We start from the raw sequence: 23,904 nt of genomic DNA on the forward strand, positions 1-23,904 counted from the left end.
TGATAAAAATAATCTTAAATAAGAATTGTTATTGTTGAAAATTGATCAAAATCTTGATAAACATCAATCTGATAATGAACAAGATGAGCACAAAGATGGAGATGAATCCTGTCAACAGGCTCTTCTTTCTGATAAAGGTATAACTGATGTTTTCAATGATTCTCAACTTAATCTTGTTAACAAAATGATTCCTCCAAAATGGTTTACAAAAGTTAAAATTGTTGTTTCCCATGATTATCATTTCACCGTTATTGCTATGATTGATTCTGGTGCGGATATGAACTGTATCCAAGAAGGATTAATCCCTTCAAAATATTTTGAAAAATCAACTGAAAGATTGGTTTCTGCTAATGGTACTCAAATGAAAATTAAATATGAATTGAATAATGCTCATATTTGCCATGGTAATGTCTGCTTTAAGATTCCTTTTGTTCTTGTTAATAATATGACTAATAAAGTGATTCTTGGTTTGCCATTTATAAATGCTTTGTATCCTTTTCTTGTTGAACATGATGAAATTACTACTGATCCTTTTGGACAAAAAGTTAAGTTCAAATTTGCTTCTAAGTTTGAAATTGATACTGATCATGCTTTAAATTTGATTCATGCTAAACTAAACATCTTAACTTCCTTAAGCAAGAAGTTAGATACAAGAAAATTGCTGAATAGCTTTCTAATAAGTTGTGACAATAAAAAATAGATACTTTTCAAAAAATTCTGATTGATGATGTTTGCTCTAATGTTCCTAATGCTTTTTGGCATAAGAAAAGATACATTGTTAATCTGTCTCACTTTGAAGATTTTCCTACTAATGTGCTTATTCAAGAACCAAGGATGGGTTCTTGCCAATATTTCATAGATGTTTTTAAAGGTAATGTTCATAGTGCCAAAATGTTAAATACTGCCGATTGTCCTAGCATTCTCGAAGTTTCTTCATAGGAATCGGAGGATATTGTGTGGATAAGTACCACTAATAAGTGGAATAATAATACTTATACCACTAGTAAGTGGATTAATATGACTTCCTTTGCAAAAAGGAAGAACAAGGGAAAAGCACCTGCACAGGGCTATTCTCAAGACAAGAGGCTCCCTGTGAGACAACCTTTTGTAATGCATGAAGGTGCATCTTCTAGGGTAAAACCTAGTGGATCAACATCCCTTCAGAAATTTGTCCCGGCAGAGGTGATATATTCCAGTGGTAACATGGTAATTGTTCTGTAGGAAGTTTTATCTAGGAGTTTACAATTCCACAGTGGAACCTATACAGAACTACCAAATTCTATCAAATTTATTCTTGATAATCTCCAAGCTGCTTTTGCTATAAACCACCATACTTTTTTCCAAAAAACCCTCTAAGCACTTGAAATCCACTTTGTTAACCTTACTGCACAAAATGAGGCTTATACAAGCCACCATGCCAACCTTGTTTCAGAAAATGAGGCTTTTACAAGCCCTCCTATTAACCACCCAAATATTACAAATGACCCCCAACACTAGTCAACTCTTTAGCAAAGAGGAAATCCATTCAATGGATAAAAAGACTATTATGGGCACTGGTTATGCAAGATTGAGTCTTAAGACCCAATCTCTATTAAGAAGTGCTATTGCCAACTTGCCAACTGAAATACGATTTAGTATTTTAGAAAGCAAGGCTATGTTCAGGTCTTTTGACCTATGGTACAAATATTTCAAGAAACTTGTTACAACCACTATTCCTGATCCTAATGATTTAGATTATTCTAACAACATCTTTATCCAGCTAGACTGGGAAGAACACTTTGGGAGCAGTCTCAGAGTGTATGAAAAGAAGCATCTGTTTCCAGGTCTCTTGGTCAATTATGAAAATAGAACAGATGATGATGACAGGGATCCTGATTGGCTGTCCCAGATGTTTGAATATGGCTTTATTAGATTCATCAAGCTAACCAGCCATGACCAGATTAGCCAGTTCCCTCATATTATCCAAAGGGCTATTTCACAAGTCAATAGTCCTTTTTTTTTCCATCAAATGTTGGAGCACCTTGCCAAAATGGGAAAGAGATAATTGGATGAATGTTCAACCTTCCAAACATTTCGTTCTTATTAATGGGTACACCCATCAAGGACAATGGTATGAAGGAGATTCCCGCCTATCCTTTAGGGACCCCTATGCTCTTGCTGAATGTTGGAGAAGTTATTTCAATAATCAAATCCTTGAAGTCATCCAAGTCCTATGGAAAGACTACCATTTTATATTAAGCACGGATAGGATTTTTGTTTTTGGTCGTCGGCCTTATGATACTGCTATCTGCAATCTAAGAAGAATTGAACATACAGATCCCAGAAACTATCTTACAAGTGAAAACCCAAAGTATGAACCACTTCTATATTGCTGATTTTGTAATCAGTATGCTATTTACCCTGAGCATGAATGTAATGATGATCCCCCATGAGATCCTTATGACGGCTATCCATCTAATGCCCCTAATACTAATTAAGCCATGCTAATGCGTCTGATAAATCCATTAAGCCCTATTGATGATATTTCCTCTTAACGATGTTCGAGGCTGTTGACAATCATGTCTTCTATAGCAAAACCCATTTTTCCTTAACAATCAGGAACCGTTTGGTCATGATGAAGATACTCTTGATAGGAAGGATTGATTGATTCTCTTATTTGTCTGGCCTGCACAACGGCCAAAATGCTACAATGTTTACCCCTGGTAAAAGATCCCACTATTGTATTACACTGCTGGCCCACACAAACGATGATGTTTTTGAAGATTCCTTGTGTTACTTTCGGCATAAAATGCCAAATGATGAAGTCTGAACTGAAGATCCACTTTGCTCTTTCTCATGCTGATTAGAGTCAAAAAGTAAAAAATTACTGTTCACTTTTTACTGTTCATGATTACTGTTCACTGTTACTGTTTACTACGCTTTTTTATGCCTATTTAAGGGGGGATGTCCCTTATGTTAAACTCAGAATTTTCTTTAGGCCTACTTCTCTCCTTTAGAATTTCTCTCTAGAATTTCCACTACTACCACTATTTCCTTACAAATCTTGTAAGTAGAACTAGTTTCAAGTCTTGTACTGTTGAACTGTTTCATTCCTGTAACTACTACTACTGTAAGTACTATTATCTATTTTCAATAATAACTACTTTCAGCTTTGTGTTTATTATATTTGCTGTTACCGCCTTCTTGGACGATTTTATTTTCAATCTAACTACTTTTAGTCTTGTTTAATATACTTGCTACTGCTTCTTAACTGTTTCTACTTTCAATTATATTATTTTAAATTGTTGCTATCACCTTCTTGGCTGGTTTTACTTTGATTATTTTACTTTCAACATAATATTACTGTGCTTTTGCCTTCAGCATTGCGTTCCACCTCCTTTTGTGGTATCAGAGCCAATTCTTTTCTAGCCAGTGATAGTGTTGTTGTGTTCTCTGTTGTCTGTCCGTGCCACATTATGGGCTATTGATTTTTTTTCAATAGCATTATGACACCATTATTTTGTTCTCAATGTATAGATTTGGCAAAGACAATTTGATTTCCAGTTTATATGTTATATATATAGAAAGAAAGCTATTGATTTTCTATTGATTTCAATAGCTTTATGACAATTTAATTGATATCAAACCTTTTGATTCTTTGGCTAAGGACAAGTTTCACGTCCGGCTCTATATATATAGAAAGAAAGAAATTTGAAAAATCTTCACATTATTTTTGGATTACAAATCTACAAACTTTCAAAACAATTTTATTATTGCTCTAAACACTCACCATCTACTGCTTCTTACTATTAACAAAAAATATTTTATCTTATATTAAATTTTCTAGGAAAAGAAAGTACTATAGACAGCTTATATCCTACAAGCAGTGTAGGCTCGCAAGGATAATAAGCAAAGGTGGCTTGGCTGTTGTATCCTGGGGACAACATGCAGAAGCTATTTGTTTAATTACATCGGATATACCGTAGATGGCACAATTTGTCTCAAGACAGTGGCTTGGTCCACGCCTCATCTCCACCACCTCTTTTGGTAAAATCATATTGTGTAATTTCTATGGAAAAGTCAAGTAATATCTCTCCTTTATTTCCAACAATTTGAGACAAATCGATATGGAGAACACAAAATCATCCTTGGAAAATGGCAATGCTATGTCTAATTCCTTTGGAGTGGGTGATCTTAATAAGCCATTCCGCTTCTGTGGTGTTAACTTTAAGAGGTGGAGACAAAAGACTTTATTTTATCTTACTCTTTTGAATGTGGCATATGTGTTAACTGAGAAAAAAACCAACGAAAAAAAATCTGAACAATTGACTAAAGAAGAAATTTCTCAACATGAACAAGATGTTAAGAAATGGGATAAGGATTATCTTTACTGTAGAAATTATTTACTTAATTGTCTTTCTGATGATTTGTATGATTATTATGATCAAGATTACAAATCAGCCAAAAAGATATGAAAGGCATTGAATCAAAAATATGATACAAAGGAAGCTGGATCCAAGAAATATGCAGGTAGCTGATTTTTCAGGTTTCAAATGGTTGAAGGCAAGTCCGTGGTGGGACAAGCCTATGAACTCCAAATGATTTCACAAAATGTTCGATCTAAAGGCATTTGAGTAGATAAACAAATGCAAGTTTCAGCCAACATTGACAAGCTACCTGAGTCTTAGAAGGAGTTTACCAAAGTCCTAAGACACAAGCAAAAGGAACTCTCCATTGAATCCCTTATCAAGCGTTTGAGAGTGGAGGAAGAGACAAGGAACCAAGACAAAGCTGTTGAACTCCATGGAGCAAATGGTCCGAAGGTAAATTTTATTTCTTCAAATGAAAACATGCCAAAAGCCCATGTAAAAAATAATGACTATGTAAGGCCTAAGAAAAGAAATTTCATATGTAGACCAAATGGATATTAGCCTCAACATAAGACCCACTCTAATCAAAGAAAAAACCAAGCACACCATCCTAAGCATACTCCAAATAATGGCAACCACACTAATAATAGCAATTATGCATGTTTTGTATGTGGAAAGCCTGGACATTCTGCTAGAAATTGTCGTTTTCGAAAACATGGGCCTATGTCTCAAGCCAATGTCACTGAAGCGCCTCTTGTGGCTATGGTTACCGAGATTAATATTCTCGAAGGCTAAGGAGTGTGGTGGATTGATTCTAGGGCAACTAAACATGTTTGCTATGATAGAACTTGGTTCAAGACCTACACCATCCTAGATGAGAAAAAGAAAATTATGCTTGGTGATTCTTATACCATTAAGGTTGTGGGTATTGGAGAGGTGCTTCTCAAATTTACTTCTGGGAGAGAAGTCACACTCAAAGATGTCTTTCATGTTCCTGACATTAGAAAGAATTTAGTTTCTAGCTTTTTGTTGAATAAGGCTAGTTTCAAAAAGTCTTTGAGACTGATCAATATGTACTCTCTAAAAAGGGCATGTTTGTTGGCAATGGCTATTCATGTGATGGCATGTTTAAACTTAATATTTAGATGAATGAAAATTCAAGTTCTGCATATATCGTTTCTTGTGTGAATGTTTGGCATGGTAGATTATGTCATATTAATAATAAATATATGAAAAATATGAGTGGTTTAAATTTAATTCCTAAACTTGAAAAATGTGAAATTTGTAGCATGATTAAAATTACTAGAAAACCTCATAAATCTATTGAAAGAAATAATGAATTACTAGAACTTATCCATAATGATATTTGTGAATTTGAAGGACATTTGACACGTGGAGGTAATCGGTATTTTATAACTTTTATAGATGATTTTTTAAAATATTCATATGTCTATCTTCTGAAAAACAAAAGTGATGCTTTTGAAAAAATTATCAATTTTCTTAAAAGAAGTTGAGAATACTTTCAATAAAAAGGTCAAAAGGTTTAGAACTAATAGAGGAAAAGAATATGATACTCTTGATCTTAATAATTACATTCGATCTCTTGGTGTTGTTCATGAGACTACTGCCCCCTATTCTCCATCTTCTAATGGAGTAGCTGAATGTAGAAATAGGACTCTCACAAATTTAACTAATGTTATGCTGGTTAGTTCTAGGGCTCCTAAATATTTTTGGGGTGAAGCTGTCTTAATTGCAAATTTTATTTTGAATAGAGTACCTCATAAAAAGACTTTTTTAACTCCTTTTGAATTACGGAAAAAATATAAACTAAATCTGAATTTTTTCAAAGTTTGGGGTTGCTTAGCATATGTGAGGCCATCTAACCCTAAAAGACCTAAACTTGGGGTAAAGGCTTCTACATGTGTATTTTTGGGTTATTCTTTATATAGCACAAATTATAGATTTTTTTATATTGAAAATAATACAATAATTGAATCTAGATATGCAATTTTTCATGAAAATAAATTTCCATTTAAATATAAAAATAGTGGGGGTTTTGAACAACAAGAGAAATTTGAATGTTCAACATCTAATTCAAAAGATGTTAATGAATATGAGATTGAACCTAGGAGGAGTAAAAGACCTAGATTTGAAAAGGTTTTTGGTCCTTAATATTATGTGTATAATTTACAAGGTGACCCTACTTCTTTAGAAGAAGCTTTATCTTCTCTTGAATCAGGTTTTTGGAAAGAAGCCGTCAATGATGAGATAGATTCTACTATCTCTAACAATACTTGGAAACTTGTAGATTTACCTCTAGGTTGTAAAACAATTGGATGTAAATGGGTACTTAGAAGAAAATTAAAGCTGATGGATCTATCGAAAAATTCAAAGCAAGGCTTGTAGCTAAAGGTTTTAAACAAAAAGAAGATATTGATTTTTTCGATACTTTTTCTCCTGTTACTAAAGTTACATCTATTAGATTATTGATTGCTATAGCAGCTATTCATAATTTGATGATACATCAAATGGATGTAAAGACGACATTTCTAAATGGAGATTTAGAAGAAGAAATCTACATGGACCAACCAGAAGGTTTTACAATGCCAGGTAATGAACACAAGGTATGTAAATTATTAAAATCTTTATATGATTTAAAACAAGCACCTGGACAGTGGCATAAGAAATTTGATCAATGTTTGCTTTCTAATGGTTTTAAAACAAATGAAAGTGACAAATGTATATATCATAAAACTTTTGATGATGCTCATGTTATAATCTATTTATATGTTGATGATCTTCTAATTTTTGGTCCTAATATGGATATTATAAATACTGTCAAAAGGTTTCTTAATAATAACTTTGACATGAAGGATTTAAGAGAAGCTAATGTGATTCTTGGCATGAAAATTTCTAGAACTTCAAATGGCATATTTGTAGATCAATCTCATTATATAAAAACAAAAATTGAAAAAATATAATTACTTTGATTGCAAACCTGCAAGTATTCCTTTTGATTCTAATGTGCATCTATTTCCTACTAAAGATGAAAATGATATTTACAATCAAAAGGAATATGCTAGTATTATTGGTAGTCTTAGATATGATACTGATTGTACTAGACCTGATATTGCTTATGAAGTTATGTCATAGGAGTTCTAGCAAGATTTACTAGCAACCTAATTTTGAGCATTGGAATGTCATGACTCAATTAATGAGATATTTAAAAAGAACTGCGCACTATGGTTTGCTCTATCAAAGATATCCTGCTGTTCTTGAAGGATATATTGATGCTAGTTGGAACACCTCATTAAGTGATTCTTTGTCTACCACTAGCTATGTATTTACATTAGGTGGTGGAGCAATATGTTGGAAATCTAAAAAAACAACAAATTATTGCTAAATCTACCATGGAGGCAGAATTAATTGCCTTCTCTTCAGCTAGTGAAGAAGCAGGTTGGTTACGTGATTTATTGTCTGAAATTTCCATGTAGGAGAAACCTATTCCAGTCGTCTTAGTTCATTGTGATAGTAATGCCACTATTGTTAGAGTGCACAATAAATACTATAATGGTAAATCAAGATCTATTAGAAGAAACCACAATATTGTGAGAACAAACCACAATATTGTGAGATCATACATAAACAATGGTACCATAAATGTTGATTATATTAGTACAAATAATAATATTGCAGATCCATTAACTAAAGCTCTAACTAGAGAAAAGATCTGGATAGCATCGAGGGGGATGGGACTTAAGCCCAAAGAAGAATAAACTACCTATAAGGATACCCTACCTAAGGACTGGAGATCCCAAGAACTAGGTTCAAAGGGAAAACTAATCATAGAGTAGTTTGATTAATATGCACTAAATATATGTATGAGTACTAGTACTCATGACCCTCCCTATGGTGTGCATGCATGTATCTTGTAACGTTATATAGGATGAGTTTTTATTTATTAAAAAACTCTTAATGTGGACTATAGCTCTTATGAGTGGGATGTTAGAGTTACAAGAACATCCTTGATAGCCACACCTAAGTGAGCATGGAAGTGAAGCCACTTCCTTTGAGAATAGGGCTAGTTCTCTAACTAGCTCATGAATGCTGGGATTAAGCACAAGGCCATCATGTGCTAGCTTAGAAGCTCATAGTAGAGAATTGGAATATTATGTGTGTGATGTAATGTTTTGTTTCCACACAAAAAGTTATAGTTCAAGACTTAGCTCACTATTAACTTTGAAACAATGTTGCTGAAACACTAAATGAGGATTCAAGCCATTGGCACTCTCATTATGCATAATTTTCTACTTAACCCAAAAAAAATTTCTTATATATATATATATATATATATATGTATTTACCTATTTATTTTTTATAAAAATAAGTGGGGGATTGTTGGATATTTTTATAAAAATATCATCTTTTATTTTAATACTCATTTATGTGAATTGAAATTATCCCTTAATGACAGATACGTTGATGGCTAAATTTTGAAATTCAAATATAATTCAGAATTTGAATAGCTATTGTCAATGGTTTTAATTAGGAAATTTCTGAATATTAATGTGATATTAATACTATCTTTTCCAGCATATTTGGTTTTTATTACAAATATATACTTTCCATTATAAATGTTTTGCATTCAAACGTTTTTATTTGAATATAATATATTAACATTTGAAAGGTTTTTCAGCAAATTAAGTATACAAGCTATTTCTGAATTATTATATATTATAATAAGTTACCATATATACAAGTATTTACTATTTGGTTTAATGGAAAGTCAAAACTACTAGCAATATTTGTAACATATGTTCTGAAGCTTTTTAAAAGGATTTGTAATAAAGTTCAACCACGTTATGGGCTATTGATTTGTTTTCTATAGCATTATGACACCATTATTTTGTTCTCAACGTATAGATTTGGCAAAGACAATTTGATGTCCGGTTTATATTTTATTTATATATATATATATATAGAAAGAAAGAAAGCTATTGATTGTCTATTGATTTCAATAGTTTTATGACCATTTAATTGATATCAAATCTTTTGATTCTTTGGCTAAGGACAAGTTACATGTCCGGCTCTATATATATATATATAGAAAGAAATAAAATTTGAAAAATCATCACATTATATTTGGATTACAAAGCTACAAACTTTCAAAAACAATTTTATTATTGTTCTAAACACTCACCATCTACAGCTTTTTACTATTCACAAAAAATATTTTATCTTTTACTAAATTTTCTAGGAAAAGAAAGTACTATATAGAAAGCTTATATCCTACGAGCAATATAAGCTCGCAAGGGTAATCAACAATGGTAGTTGGGTTGTTATATCCAAGGGACAATATGCAAAAATTATTTGTCTAACTACATCGGATATACCATAGATAGCACGATTTGTCTCAAGACAAATTAGATTGACTTGGTCCATGCCTCAATCAAGTTAGTCGGTTACTTAGAGTTCATACAAACTGGATCTAAATAAGGATAATAACAATACATAAATTGGATTCACATTTAAAAGCAACGTAGAAGGGTTTCCTGAAATAGGTATCCTTTATTACAAACAAACTTGACGAAGGAACTGGTATCCATCCATGGTACACCATGAACAAACTAGTTCTAGACAAACAAGAAACGTAGAGGCATCAAACTCATGCACATAGGCAAAACACCTATATTTTATTCACTACTATATATTTGAGTAATGAAGGCAAAATGCCTGCAATATATTCGTTATTATTAATCAAGTACTAGCATTATTGAAATGGTGAATAATCTGCTAATCCACCACATACCATTTATTCCCACTTAGGCTATGTAGTTTCCGTTTGCTTGGAGGTTTAGGTGCCATTGCAGCCCTTTGTTCAAGTAGCTGTAGAATGGATGGAAATCAAATCCAAATTTTACTCATTTATCCTGACTACAAGCAAGAGAATTAATTGAGAGGGAGAGAGAGAGACCTCATGATAAGCTTCCAATTTGTTCCTCAGAGTGTTATACTCTTGTTTCAAAGTAGGAACTGCAGTCCTAGCTCTGCTCATAGTTATTGATAAGTCAATAAATATGCTAAAAATGGTTTAACACTTATACCAATGAATGTGGACTCCAAATTCAATGTGTTGATGAAATAACATAAACTACTAACAATGGTAGTAGCATTCTCCCAATAATTTTCTATGAGATATTTCATATAATAGTCTAAGCTCATTTGTATATTGTAAAACCTATCTCAATCCTATTATTGTTAATGGCATATTGTGAAAGTGTTACTTTGATCTCAAACTTCAACATAGCAGTAATTAACTATTAGCTTCTAGTCTGAAATCATAGATAATAACAAAATATTAGCATATATAATTTTATATCTAATACTGCAATTTTATTATGACTTGAGGAAAAGGATTCAAGTAGGTATAAATGAACTTACCCTTCCATGTCAGCTCCCTTGCAACATTGCAGCATTTTCTCGACTTCATCAGCGACCTTTTTGATCACCAATGCTGGAAATAATAACAAAATAGAGATTGCGTCCAATGCACAAAATCATATTACTATAAAAACAAAATGTCGTATCCAATGCATAAAGTTTCCATTAATTTTTGTGGGGTCTGAGAAAGATTATAGTAAGCAGTCTTAATAATCCTAAAAAGAAGTGTTATTCTTACTTGAGGCAGTCGTCCTTCAACAGTTCAAGACATTTTTCCAGTTCAACGACATCAAGGGATTTAGCCTCACTATATAAACAAATATAGCTGAATATTATTTAATCTTAATTAATCCAATCACGGAGTGTAAGTTTAGAATTTTATGGTGATACGTACTGTTACTGTTCTCCTTGTTCTTATATTATTGTTTATTAAAATTTCACAAAATTTACTCAGAAAAGAAATTAACTAACGAATGTGGATTTAAACTAAATGGAAAAGCATCACAATAAATTTTATTTACTATGACACTCACAGTGCTTGTTCTATGGCATTGAGATTTTTCAGTGAGTCACTGAGATATACACCTATATAGTCCTTAACAAAGTTTGGGTCGCCCCCATCCTCCAAATACTCCACTTGAATGAAGTGTTGACGATCTAGGATTCCCTGCAAAACATTAACTTTGTAAAATATGTTATTATCTGCGTCAAATTTCAAGTTTCTTGTTGAAAACTTTATGCAAAACATTGGGATTTTATTAGTTAGTACTATATGTTAATATCTGCACCAAATTTCAAGTTTCTTATTGTAAAGTTTATGAAAAACATTGGGATTTTTCCTTGGAACGATTTCACGTTTCCACCATAAATTTTGTTGATAACTAGAATATTCAACATATAATATGTCTTAGATAAGATGTGAAGTGCACGATTAAGTTTTATTTTATTACTCATTTTTCTTTATTAATAAAAATATTCTCCCATAGAAATTTTAGCGGTGATCTTCTAGGCTTGACATTCAAATAATTTTTATGCATGGTAATGGGATGTTGAAAATGAAGTAAAAACTATTACAAATGTTTCTTCAACTAGGAAATAAGAAGATAAAAACCTCATCAAACAAGGATTGCCTCATGGAGGCAATCTGTTGTTGCAAGGAACTGCTAGCCATTGTCAAAGAAAACAGTGAGATGAAAACAACAATTAAACCAAGATCAAATTTTGAAGGCTTGAATGCCAAAGGGAAAGCCACTGGGAGAATATATAGGCAAAAACTAAATAAATTAGAGGAAAACACATGTTTAAATGTGCATTAATTGTCTAAAAAGTAAAATTACAAAATTTAAAGAGGAAAATGACTTTTTATTTCGACATTTTACCACTTAATTAATAATATTAACTAAGAGGCAACTATCAGAGTACATGAACACAAAAAATAAAAATAAAAACAATGAGTACAACATTACAAGTTTGTGATAAAAAGAAAAATTCATTTAGTTAGAAAATACGACACAATAATTATGTGATTATCAAGTCATCTAAATAATATGTGAAATGGTGAGAGTGATAGTTTGCCATGTTCGCAAGAAAAATAATGGATTTATTATAGTTTTATGTTTATAGATTCTAATTTTCTTTTCTTTTTATCCATTAGTGAAGTACCCAACGGTGGCTAATGAAAAAGACAATGGGATAATGCACTTGTACAAATTAGTTGGTACAGTTGTGCCGTTATATTCCAACCAATTGTAATAGAATAGGTTAAGTTACCCCTAATAGATTGGGGTGACAATATTTGACACAACTTGTAAATACGACAAGAAGTTAGCAAGTTAGGGTTTCGACTCAATAGGTTCGTATTAGATTTAAGTCAACACAAATTGACTTGTTTAATAAATATGTCAATACGAATTTGACACATGGAGACTGTTCGAGCCAATTTAATCCATTTAACTAAATGTCAATTTTACCAATTTATCTAATTTATGGTTATAATTATATTTTAATTATTGGTGATTATGTTTGGAATATATTTATGATGGTTTATAAATTGACCCGAGTTAATTAATCCAATTACCCAAGTTTATTAATTATCAATTACCCAAATTGATTAATTAGTCAATATTACATGCAAATCAAATTAGGGCAAAATCAAATCACTAAACCTAATTAAAGAGCAATGGAAGATAAGTTTGACTTGATGATTTGATCACGACAGAGAAAACCCTCACATGCAAAAACCCCCCATCGAGTGAATTTCAGGTCACCACTCTCAAATAATCCACTAATCAAGACTCAAGCGATTACAAGTAAAGGAATCTTACCCCAACCGGATTATCTCAAAGTACATACCTACAGCAAAACCTACTAACCTATACCAATATCAGCATTAATACCCAATTGGACTTGTCCTTATAGAGACTTCTCCTTTGTACGAATCCCAATACGTGACTAATACTACAACTTGATTATTGTAGCTTTGGCAAAGTTCTTCAATCCACACTTGGAGATGTAGAAGCAGCTTGGTACAAAACATTAAGGCGCACAAAAAGTCATAGCAACTTCTGTTAAGAGTGTATCTTTGTATATCTCTCTGTATGTATGATGACAATTGTAAAATATAGCTTTTATAGGCTTTGAAACCCTAGTACACAAAACCCTAGGAAAGCCTTGTCATCATGGGCCAAAAACATATCTTGGATTTCAATTTTCCCGTGGCTTGTTAGATCGAGAGGTATCAAGCTAGGCATCGAGGTTCATTAAATCTTAATAGATCGATAGGTATCGAGCAGGTGTTGAGATCTATAGTTTTAACTTTTCATGTATTAATTCTTGAGAATTCTTATGTCTTTAATAATACATCTTGTTGAACACTAAATGATCTTCTTGAACATATTAGAACCTAAGACTCAAATACAAGCGAAGTGCATTTTGTCTCGGGATATGCCAATTTGCAAATATAACCCTTACAATTTGTATACTTATACATTCTATCAAATATGAGAATTGCTAACAAGTTATTCACGTTAGGTAAACTTATTAACCTAACTAAATGACTTATTTATCAAATAGATCGTGTGAACCATAGCACAACTTGTTTATTAAACAAGTTGTGCAAGTTTTATTATGTCAACCTATTTAATAAACAAATCATGTTAGGATAAAGGGATATTAATACGGTTAATAAACATATCATATCTGTATCAATCTATAAGTTTGAATACTTATGAGTCAATACAATTCAAACACGCTTGATTGTGAATTGCCACCCAAATCCCAAAATATGGGAATTAAGGCGAGTAAGCAACTCTATAAATACCTTGTGTATAAGCATTGAAAAGTGTATTATCTGAAAAATAAATAAATAAGAAAAGCATTCAGAATTGTTTCAAAGATATACATTATCTTTCGGGCATTTGTGTTGTGTATGCACTTTATTTTTTCCTCGTTTTATTTCTTATTCAGTTTTCTGAAATATTTTAAGATGCTCTTTCAGGAAATCAAAGTAAGCTGAAATTCTAGCCACGTCTTCCTCAACTTTCTCAATATCAACATGTTTCAGTTCATCCACAGGTTTTTCACAATAAAATTTTTATTAAACAAGTAGTTCAAATTTCAAAATAAAACCATATTAAAAAATTAACTTAAGGGAAAAATGCCAAGAGACCCCTTAAACTTTGAAGCAGTGGCCAGAACACCCCCTAAACTTTTAGTTTAGCCAATTTGCTTCTTTAACTATACAAACCTGCCAAATAAAGCTATTTGTTAGTCTTTCTGTTAAGTGACTAACGGAACACAACACACACGTGTGTTTCATTTACATCAAAGAAAAAAAAAATCCACGGATTAATTTTAAGAGGGGGAGAGAGAGTTTGAGAGGTGGAGATTAGATTTGGGATTAGTTTTAACTTCTGAGAGGCTAGAGCTTGAGAGTTTTTGGCTATGGAGGCTACAGATTGGATAGAGAGGGAAAATTGAAAGAGAAAGAAATTGCTGGAGAGAAGTTAGAGAAGAGAGATGGCTTGGTCTTAGGAGCCACAGCCGGCAGTGGTGGTAGCGGTCTTAAGTCAGCCATGGTGGCTGATCTTTGAGTTTGAGAGAGAGGCTGATCTATGGGTTTAGAGAGAGAAGTTGCATAAAGAAGCTTTGGTTTGGGCTTTGAGACTTTGCCAAAACCCAGGATGGTACTTGTCAAACATGATCCGATGGTGGTGCATACCTCCAGCGATTCTGCAACCTCCTCGATGCTTCCTGTGCTTGCCAATACAGCCATGTCTAGCGCTCACTATTTATGGCCTCAAACAAGTTTACATCATTTGAAACTCTCTTTTCTTTCAGCAATAGAACAATTGATAAAGAAAATCAATTCTGGGAAGTGATATAAATAAATTTAAAGTAGCCATGACAAAAGGATTAGAAGCTTATGAATTATAATGAAGAAAAGAGTGACAGAAGTGATGAACATGTTGAAAACACATCTATATAGTGTCTTCACAAATGTGCTTATCTTTTGACTTAAATGAAGAAGCTAGTAGTTACGAAGATGGTTATATTGCCAAGGTAGGTGGACTCAACATTGAAGATGATGTGACGAGTCCATGCTTCTTCTGTTCTTCCTATTCCTCTTCAATCATGTTGACATTGTTGGGATCTCTCAATTGGTTTGGAAAGTATTTTTTAAAAAAAATAAATGAAATGCACGTGAGTTCCTTTAGTCACTTAACAAATAGACAAACAGATGGCTTTATTTGGCAAGCTTGTATAGTTTAAGGAGCAAATTGGCCAAAATAAAAGTTTAGGAGGTGTTCTGTCCACTACTTTAAAGTTTAGGGGGTCTCTTGGCATTTTTCCCAATTAGGCCCTCAAGTTTATCCTATATGCACAATTGTCTCTCAAGTTTCAACTAAGCACAATTGGTCCTTCAAGTTTTCATAATGAGCCATATAAGTCTTTCTGTTAACTTCCATTAGTAGTGTTGCTTACGTGGCTAGAGACTATTGATACTCATTTTTGCAACACATTTCGTACAAGCCCAATTCAAACAAGCCCAACTTCCTTGTGAGCTTAATTCATGTATTATATTAAATTTTATTTTTTTGGGCATGGCCCAAGCCCATGCAACTTATGGAAAAATTGAGGAAGTGTGGTTTGGAGGGTATGGATCTGTTCCTTTCGGACCTTTTGCATGAGCCTAGCCCATGCATGCTACCAAGTGGGTAAGGGACACTGGTAGCACTTCAGGCTCATGGAGGAGGTCTTGTATCCAAAATTTTCACCCCAAAATAGCTTTTATGCTCTGGGTGACTGTGGCCTAAAGTTTCTGCCCTAACCCACTTTTATCTTTAAAACATAGTTGGCTCCCATAGGCCAACTTCATCTGCTAGGCCTCACTTAGGTAAGCCTTTCAATGGTCTAAAATGTCTGACCAAAGGCAACCAATTAAAGCAAACCCCCTTTATTTCCAAAATTATATAAAAATCTTACCAAACTCTTCCCTAAACAAAAGCAACCCAAGCCAAAACACCAAATTGGTATCATAGGGGATAAAAGCCTCTTCCATTACTCAAAAACCAGTCAAGAACAACACCCCAGACTCTATATAAAACTCTCTCTTCAGCTCATAAAAGAGGGAGCCACGTTTTACCTAGAGCCCTGAAACTTCAAAGCAAAAAACTCATTCAACTATTCAACAATCTTACAATTCCAAAGTTTGGGGGTGGAAATATGGGTATAGGGGAACCTTCTCTCTCTTCCTTACGACCTCCCTCAATTTCCTCTTCTGTGTGATTGTGGGTCAAAGTTTCAGACCTGTTAAACCATGTTTTCCCTATAGAGCTGAAACTTGAGAGCAAAAACCCACTGAGCCAAGAGACATTCTCACAATTCTAAACCTTAGGGGTGGAAATATGGGTACAGGGGAACCTTCCCTCTCTTCCTCACGACCTTCCTCATTTTCTTCTTCTGTGTGACTGTGGGTCAAAGTTTCAGACCTGTTATATTTTTATACTTTTTCTGCACTTTCATTATTAGCATTTTGATTTTCTCTTGTCAAAGCACCATTAGCCTTTTGTTCATTATAAATTTGGAATTTTGGGCTTGATTCTCCACAAATAAATACTTCTAAAGAACCCAAGGGGAGATTTGGGCCATTCTTGCATTTTCGGCCCTTGTCGCAAAAACGTCCCCGACATTTGGCGACTCTGCTGGGGAGATTTAGGCCATTCTCGCATTTTCAGCCCTTGTCGCAAAAACGTCCCCGACATTTTGGTGACTCCGCTGGGGAGTCAAGCAGCTAAAACAAGAGAAGTCATGTGTTCGAAGATGCAAAACCAGCAAAAAGATGATGTTTCTCACACCAACTAGTCATTCTAAGAGAAATTGTATGATGCTTTGTAGTGCAAGAAGAGCATGGTGAAGTTGAGCTGAAATAAGTTCTATCCTTAACTCATTGAGCTGCTGGAGATGCTCCAAATCATGTGACAAAATCGCTCCAACTTCCAGAAACCACCCAAGAAATGAAGGATGTAGGGAGAATCAACTTTCTTATGCAATTGGGGAGTCAAGCAGCTGAAACAAGAGAAGTCATGTGTTCAAAGATGCAAAACCAGCAAAAAGATGATGTTTCTCACACCAACTTGTCATTCTAAGAGAAATCGTATGATGCTTTGCCGCGCAAGAAGAGTATGGTGAAGTTGAGCTGAAATAAGTTCTATCCTTAGCTCATTGAGCTGCTGGAGATGCTCCAAATCATGTGACAAAATTGCTCCAACTTCTGGAAACCACCCAAGAAATGAAGGATGGAGGGAGAATCAACTTTCCTATGCGAGGAAAAAAAAAATTTCCACTCATCTATATTATTTTTTTTTAGCTATCATTCTTATGGATGAATCATCATATATCTCTTGCTTTACATGACATTTGTGAAAATTTTTGTTGTAGCTTGAAAATGCAAAAAATGGCAAGCCACAAATCCAATCACGAAGGGAATGACAGTTCCAACCAATAATAAACAATGCAAAGCTCTAAACATCAATTTCAAAACCAAGAACCCCTCACACACTGAGCATATGGGAGCTGTGGGTGATTGACTCATTTTGGCGTAACAATAATCGCTGCTGTATGCAACCCTTCATAGCTGAATATTTTTGGCACCACCATTAAATGAAATCTTCACCAAATAGCTAAAGGCCATAACTAAATGGCCCATCGCAAGGCGCTAGATATTCCATACACCGAGCCTTGAGGTAGCGACATACCATACATCAAGTTATATTGTTGCTAAGTTAGCACCGAGCACATGGGGGCTGCCATGAGTGATTAAATTATTTTGGCACAACAATAATCGTTGCTGTATTCACCTCTAAATGAAATCTTCACCAAATAGCTAAAGGCCATAGCTGAATGGCCCACCGCAAGTCGCTAGATATTCGACACACCAAGTCTTCAAGTAGCGACATTTCATAAACCAAGTCTTGAAGTCATACAAGCGATATGCTATTGCCAAAGCACACTTGAGCTAAGACTTTCAAGCTTTCTCTTTACTAATTTTTTTTTTTTTATATATACATATCTTTTAAACCATTTTAATCTTTCAAACTTTTAATCAAAATATTTTCTATAAGTCGTTTATGCTACTTTGCTTGGCCATGACCATCGCTTACTAATATAAATCACATTTGCACTTAAGGTGAAATGGAAACCTTCTCGGAGCACCCAACGACAAAGAAAATCCGAACTCAATCCCCTCTCACCAAAGCCATGACATGCTCATGAACGCTAAGCTATGACGAGCTCACGCATCCAAAATCATGGTTGATCCGCGCACGCCAAGCCATGGCATGTTCATATATCTCAAGTCATGACAAGCGCATGCATTCTAAGCTATGACAACGCCTTAATCCTTCTTGAATTTAAGATTATACATGAAGAGGGAAGTTCAAATGTTGCCATCATCAAGAAAGTTGTTATTGTCACTCAATTCTTGCAATTGAAATCTACGGCCAAGCCAACTAATAAGGAAAGTTCGCGCACACCTTTGAAGAATGCTTCACTAGAGCTCGCTCTAAACATTGATTTCAAACAACTCAAAAATCACAAGCTAGTTAATGGAAATTGATTCCAAATATTTTTGAGTGGAATCATAGTATTGATGTGAAAGCTCGGCATAAGCGGCATAGAGGCCAATGAGAAAAATTGTTGTGCTAGGGATGCAACAACCCTATACCAACGTCTCTAATGCTTAGCCCATCGTTGTCCAAAAGTTAGAAGCCAAGCAAGCAAAGTATGGAGCCACTGTTTGCGGTACCATGTATCTTCGACAAAGAGGCTAACCGAAGTGTGGAAAAAAAAAATCGTGCTACTGGGAATAAAACAACCCTATACTGACATCTCGGACGCTTAGCCTATCATTGTCCCAAAATTAGAAGCCAAGTTAGCTGAGTATGGAGACACTGTTTGCGACACAACAAATCTTCGACAAAGAGGAATTATATTCTACCCTCTATATAGTAAATGAGGAACCCCATTTTTGGAATTCATCTTGAAGAAATATGGTGAGTACTAAGGGAGGAATAAATCCTACCAACAACTCTTGGCGATGGGATACCATTGGTTTGGCATAACCAAATTCGCTAAAGTCGCCACACTTCCAAGTGCACTCCAAGCTTATAAGCACACAACATATAAGCCTTCAAGACGTGAGCACTCCATAGCCTTTTATACTCGGGGGCTTGAACTAATCGAACCTATCCATTCATCGTTGAATGAGTACATTCGGGTCTTTGCCGCAACTAAATAGTTCACTAAGTGGGCGGAAGCAATTTGACTCAAGAGAAGCGATGGGAATGGTTGTAGCCAAACTCATCAAGAAGCATATCATTTGTTGCTTAGACATCTCGTTTATAAGCGACAACAATACGTCTCGCTTATACCAATTTTCGAAGGCAAGCTTATGAAATGCTAGGAAGCCGACGAACTATCATGTTATCCAAGCATGGTGAGATCCCTACATGCGAAGGTGCAATGCCTTCAATAAGGTGGGGAAAGCCAATGCTTTCTTCTAATGAGAAACCTTGCGAAACAGCAAGAAAACCAACAAATTACTCTTACGGCAAAGCCTCTACATGCGAGGGTAAAAAAAAAAAAAATACTCTCAATAAAGTAGGGAAAGCCAAACACATACTCTCTCAATCATAAGTCCTATCAAATGGCTAGGAAACCAATGAGACGTTTTATTATGGCGATACCCCTACTTGTAAAGGCATGACTAGCCCTCAACAAGGTAGGGAAGCCAATGTGTACTCAAAGGAAATCCCTACCGAATAATTAGGAAGCCAGTGAGATGTCATATCATTCACATGTGGCAAAACCCCTACTTGCGAGGATGCAATACCCTCGACAAAGTGGGGAAAGCAAAAATTTCTTAACGACAAGCCTTACAAAGCGGTAGGGAAGCCAACAAAATATCTTAAAATTCAAGCATAGTGGTCCATTACATGGTGGACATAATCATCCCTAAAACATTATGGGAAAATCGATGCAACAAATCACTATCTCATTGCCACATGGTAATTTGCTATACGCGAGGATAAAATCCTTCCTCAAGAAATTAGCAAGCCTATGTATGTGAGAACACAATCGCCCTATGAAATAGTGACGAACAAATGCACCATGAACCGTAATGCGCAAAAACGCAGCCCATATGTGGGGGCTTCTTGAAACTAAAGAAATAGCAACCTAATACATGTCGAGAATAAGTCGACTACCAAGCAGTGAGCTAAGCTTCAATATGTATGAGCGGCTGTATGTGAAACCAAATCTACCTATCAATAGAGTACTGAAAAATGGTGCACAGACAGCGAGACATGCACTTAGCCAAAGCCTGTTCACAAAGACACGACAAGCAAGCAACATGTCTCCTGACTTGCCATTGCAAAGGTAAAGCCATATTCACAAATTATCCAATCAACCACAAGTCATTCTCAAGAGACTAAGTGCATATAGTCTTTCAAAATTATGCTACTTCATCGCAAGGTGCACTCGATCCTTCCAAGCATGCTTTTCTCAACATATTCAAATGGTCACAGCCATATAAGAGTTGTTTTCGCAACAAAATCACGCTCATAGCCTATCGAAGAAAGGTAGAAACTCATTCACAAAGTACAAAATACAAACTATTCACACCGTTGAGTACAAACTCAAAGTTTCACCAATATAACTAGACAAGAGCTACTCTATACATAAGTGGGCTGTCCACAAGGGTGAAATACAAGAGAAAATGTTTCCAAGGCAGCAGCCTATATTACACACTTCAACTAGTTCGAAATTTCAAAAATTGGGGCTCAATACAAGACAATTGGAAAAAAAAAAAAAGGGAAAGCAAGAAAGAAGGCGAAGAAAAAAGTTGAAGCAATGTCATAGTCCCTATCCAACATCACCATCTTTGGGACATTGGCTTGCAGTCGCTTTGTTCTTTACTTCGAAGCCGCAAGTGAGAAACGGACCAAAAGAGTTCAAAGTTACTAACAGCGGCCGTGGTTCCATCTATTGCAGCTCTATATTGCTATCCGCAGTAGCTTCAACCTCAGAAAATGATGCATTGGTAATGAGATTGGCCTCGTGGATGAAAGTCCCAACGACTGCACCACAATTCTCTAAGCCAAAGTCATCCTACAAGAAACCATAGTACGGCTCGCTCAATATACTATTATATGCAATCAAGAAAAGAAAATGAAGAAGATATGTGACTTACCAAGTGAGTTACAAAGTTCCCACTCAACAATGGTGTATCTCCCAAAGTACACTTATTCTTCTATGCAAGACGGCAATCCAGGGCACTCAATAATCCCTTTTGGCATGAAAAGGGGTTGGCAATGAGTATTGACTTCCCACAATAGATTTTATGTTGCCAAAGAAATTTGCGGCTTCATTCTCAAACAAATGGAGCTGCGACATTATCACATGCGAAAGCATCTCAACACAACGACGTTTCATTGAACATTTTTTTATAGCCACGCAACAAAGAGGAATCTCCTACTTGCTCACAAGTTACGCCGTTCATCATTTTAGCGTACACAACAACTATTTTACAAGGCGACCTCTCATGCTATCATGGTCAATCTGGTCCTATCAAGGCCCAAGACGCGAGGGCTGTTATAGATGGGCAATACCACGATCAAATAATAGACGCTCTATGGAAAAATTAATAATGGTTTCGCCAACACTCTCCTCATCATCACAACAAACATGAAGCAACAACAATTTGTGACTCTAAATTTTTATTCGCATTCGCCACGATAACACAATACTAGGGGCTGCCAGTGCCAGCACATACAGCAGCTATGTCACACCTATACTACATCGCTGAGTGATATTTTCGCTCCATTCTATCTCAAATAAGTGATATTTTTGCTCCATTCTATCTCAAATAAGCTGTCCCAAGATAGCCAGTAGTATCGCTCATGGCTACGACTTCATCGAAATTAATCTTGGCAAACACGATCTCACCAAATTGGCCAACAATAAAGCTACTAAAATATTGAATCATCCTCAATATGTCGTTTCATCATCATCTCCTCATATGGACCCAATTCGCTCATTCAAATTTACAACAAACAATGGGGACAATTTGCTTCCAACACAAAGTCAAGCATAGCCGCATTGCAAACTAATTTCCATGACTATCGAAATCAATGGGAATCAGCTTCGACATGACCTTCGGTTTCAATGAGAACAATGGCTCAACCTCATGAATCAACGCAATGAGACTATCATTTTTCCAACAAAAAGCTACTCTACAAATTTAATTGAACAATTTATTCAACACAATGCCAAATATAGCCAAGATATCAGCAAAAACAAAATTAGCTCAGTTGGGTGGGTCGCATCTGATTTTATCGAGCTTGCGCAAAGAAGGGAATCAACATCTAGGTAGCTTATTCAGCATTTTTCTCCTACAACAAAACCTTGCTCCTTAGTGACGACGGTTCTTTTCTCTTCACCGACGGCATCGCTTCACCACCACCACCATTGGCGCCAACAAATTTTCCAATGGAACCCACTTGCTCCCCATCAATAGAGATCTTCTCCGTTTCCCCACCATCATCTCGTCTCCCTTTGGTTTTAGCAAATATGGGTGGAGGATTGAAAGTGGGTGTTGCAAGATTTGACGGAGTTTGAAGGGTTTTGAAAAAGAAAAAAAAAAAAAAGCTTTACAAATCTTGATTTGAAGAGTTCGACCTTGAAAGACTAAGAGAAGTAAAAGATTTTGGAGTCATGCCTGAAGCAAACCAGACTAAGAAAGGGCCCACCGCCATACGAGAAACGGCTATTGAAAATGTAGAGCAAATGGTGCGTTGGTTTAAGGAAAATAAAAAGGAGGATATAAGTGGCGTGAGAAAGCTTCAGGAAAACTAAGGAAGCTAAGATGTAAAGTCAAGAAAGGACAATATGGGTTACATGTGAGAGTAGCATGAAGGCCAAAGTCTTTAAAGAAAACAGGGCTAAAGCTACATGGCCTTCATGAAAGGCAAGCCATTTAAGTGCTATAAAGGGCTAAAGTTACCTTAAGTAGCATGAAAGACACATAAAGAGATGCTAGCTAAAATCACCATGGTGGTCACAAAAGTCATCAAGGAGAAGATTCTAAAGTTACATGCAAGCATGAAAGCCAATCCTTATAGCTTTTCTTGAGGTACATTGAATCATATTATGCATAAGATGCTACATATATTGGCCGATTGATGTTCTTTAGTGGAACAAATAACCATCATGTGTCTATGATCGTGACCCGCGAAATTTTTAAAAGCGAACTTCTTCAACCTAATGTCTTTATGCAAGATTGGCTTCACAATCCATGACATCTCAACAAAAAATAGAGTGTTTAGGTAAACTAATTCCCAAAACCGCAGCATCTACAGGCAATGGGAAACATCAACTACTCATACCACATTCTGCAAGCGCCACGCGTGCTCGAGGGGCTAATGTTGTACCCATTTTTGCGACACATTTTGTACAAGCCCGACTTTCTTGTGGGCTCAATTCATGTATTATATTAAATTTTATTTTTTTAGGCATGGCCCAAGCCCATGCAACTTAAGGGAAAATTGAGGAAGTA

At 35.1% G+C, this 23,904-nt stretch overlaps 1 protein-coding gene across 3 annotated transcripts; it reads right to left on the reverse strand.

Moving 5' to 3' along the window:
- Positions 1-9,924: 9,924 nt before the first annotated feature.
- LOC115983592 (pseudo histidine-containing phosphotransfer protein 5-like) lies at positions 9,925-12,091 on the reverse strand. 3 transcript variants are annotated; one of them, XR_004090108.1, is made up of 6 exons: positions 11,902-12,091; positions 11,324-11,457; positions 11,029-11,097; positions 10,791-10,863; positions 10,324-10,396; positions 9,925-10,235 (listed from the first exon to the last, which is right to left on the reverse strand). XR_004090108.1 is itself a non-coding variant. In XM_031106313.1 (4 exons), the coding sequence occupies exons 1-4, from the start codon at positions 11,959-11,961 to the stop codon at positions 10,839-10,841; spliced, it is 288 nt and encodes a 95-aa protein (XP_030962173.1). In that variant the 5' UTR covers positions 11,962-12,091; the 3' UTR covers positions 10,735-10,838. The 3 variants fall into 3 exon arrangements, 1 of the variants encoding a protein (XP_030962173.1); XR_004090109.1 differs by lacking the exon at positions 11,029-11,097; XM_031106313.1 differs by lacking the exons at positions 9,925-10,235; positions 10,324-10,396 and having other exon boundaries at positions 10,735-10,863.
- Positions 12,092-23,904: the final 11,813 nt, after the last annotated feature.

The sequence above is a fragment of the Quercus lobata genome, chromosome 4 (genome assembly GCF_001633185.2).
Source record: "Quercus lobata isolate SW786 chromosome 4, ValleyOak3.0 Primary Assembly, whole genome shotgun sequence".
NCBI classification, from domain to species: domain Eukaryota; kingdom Viridiplantae; phylum Streptophyta; class Magnoliopsida; order Fagales; family Fagaceae; genus Quercus; species Quercus lobata.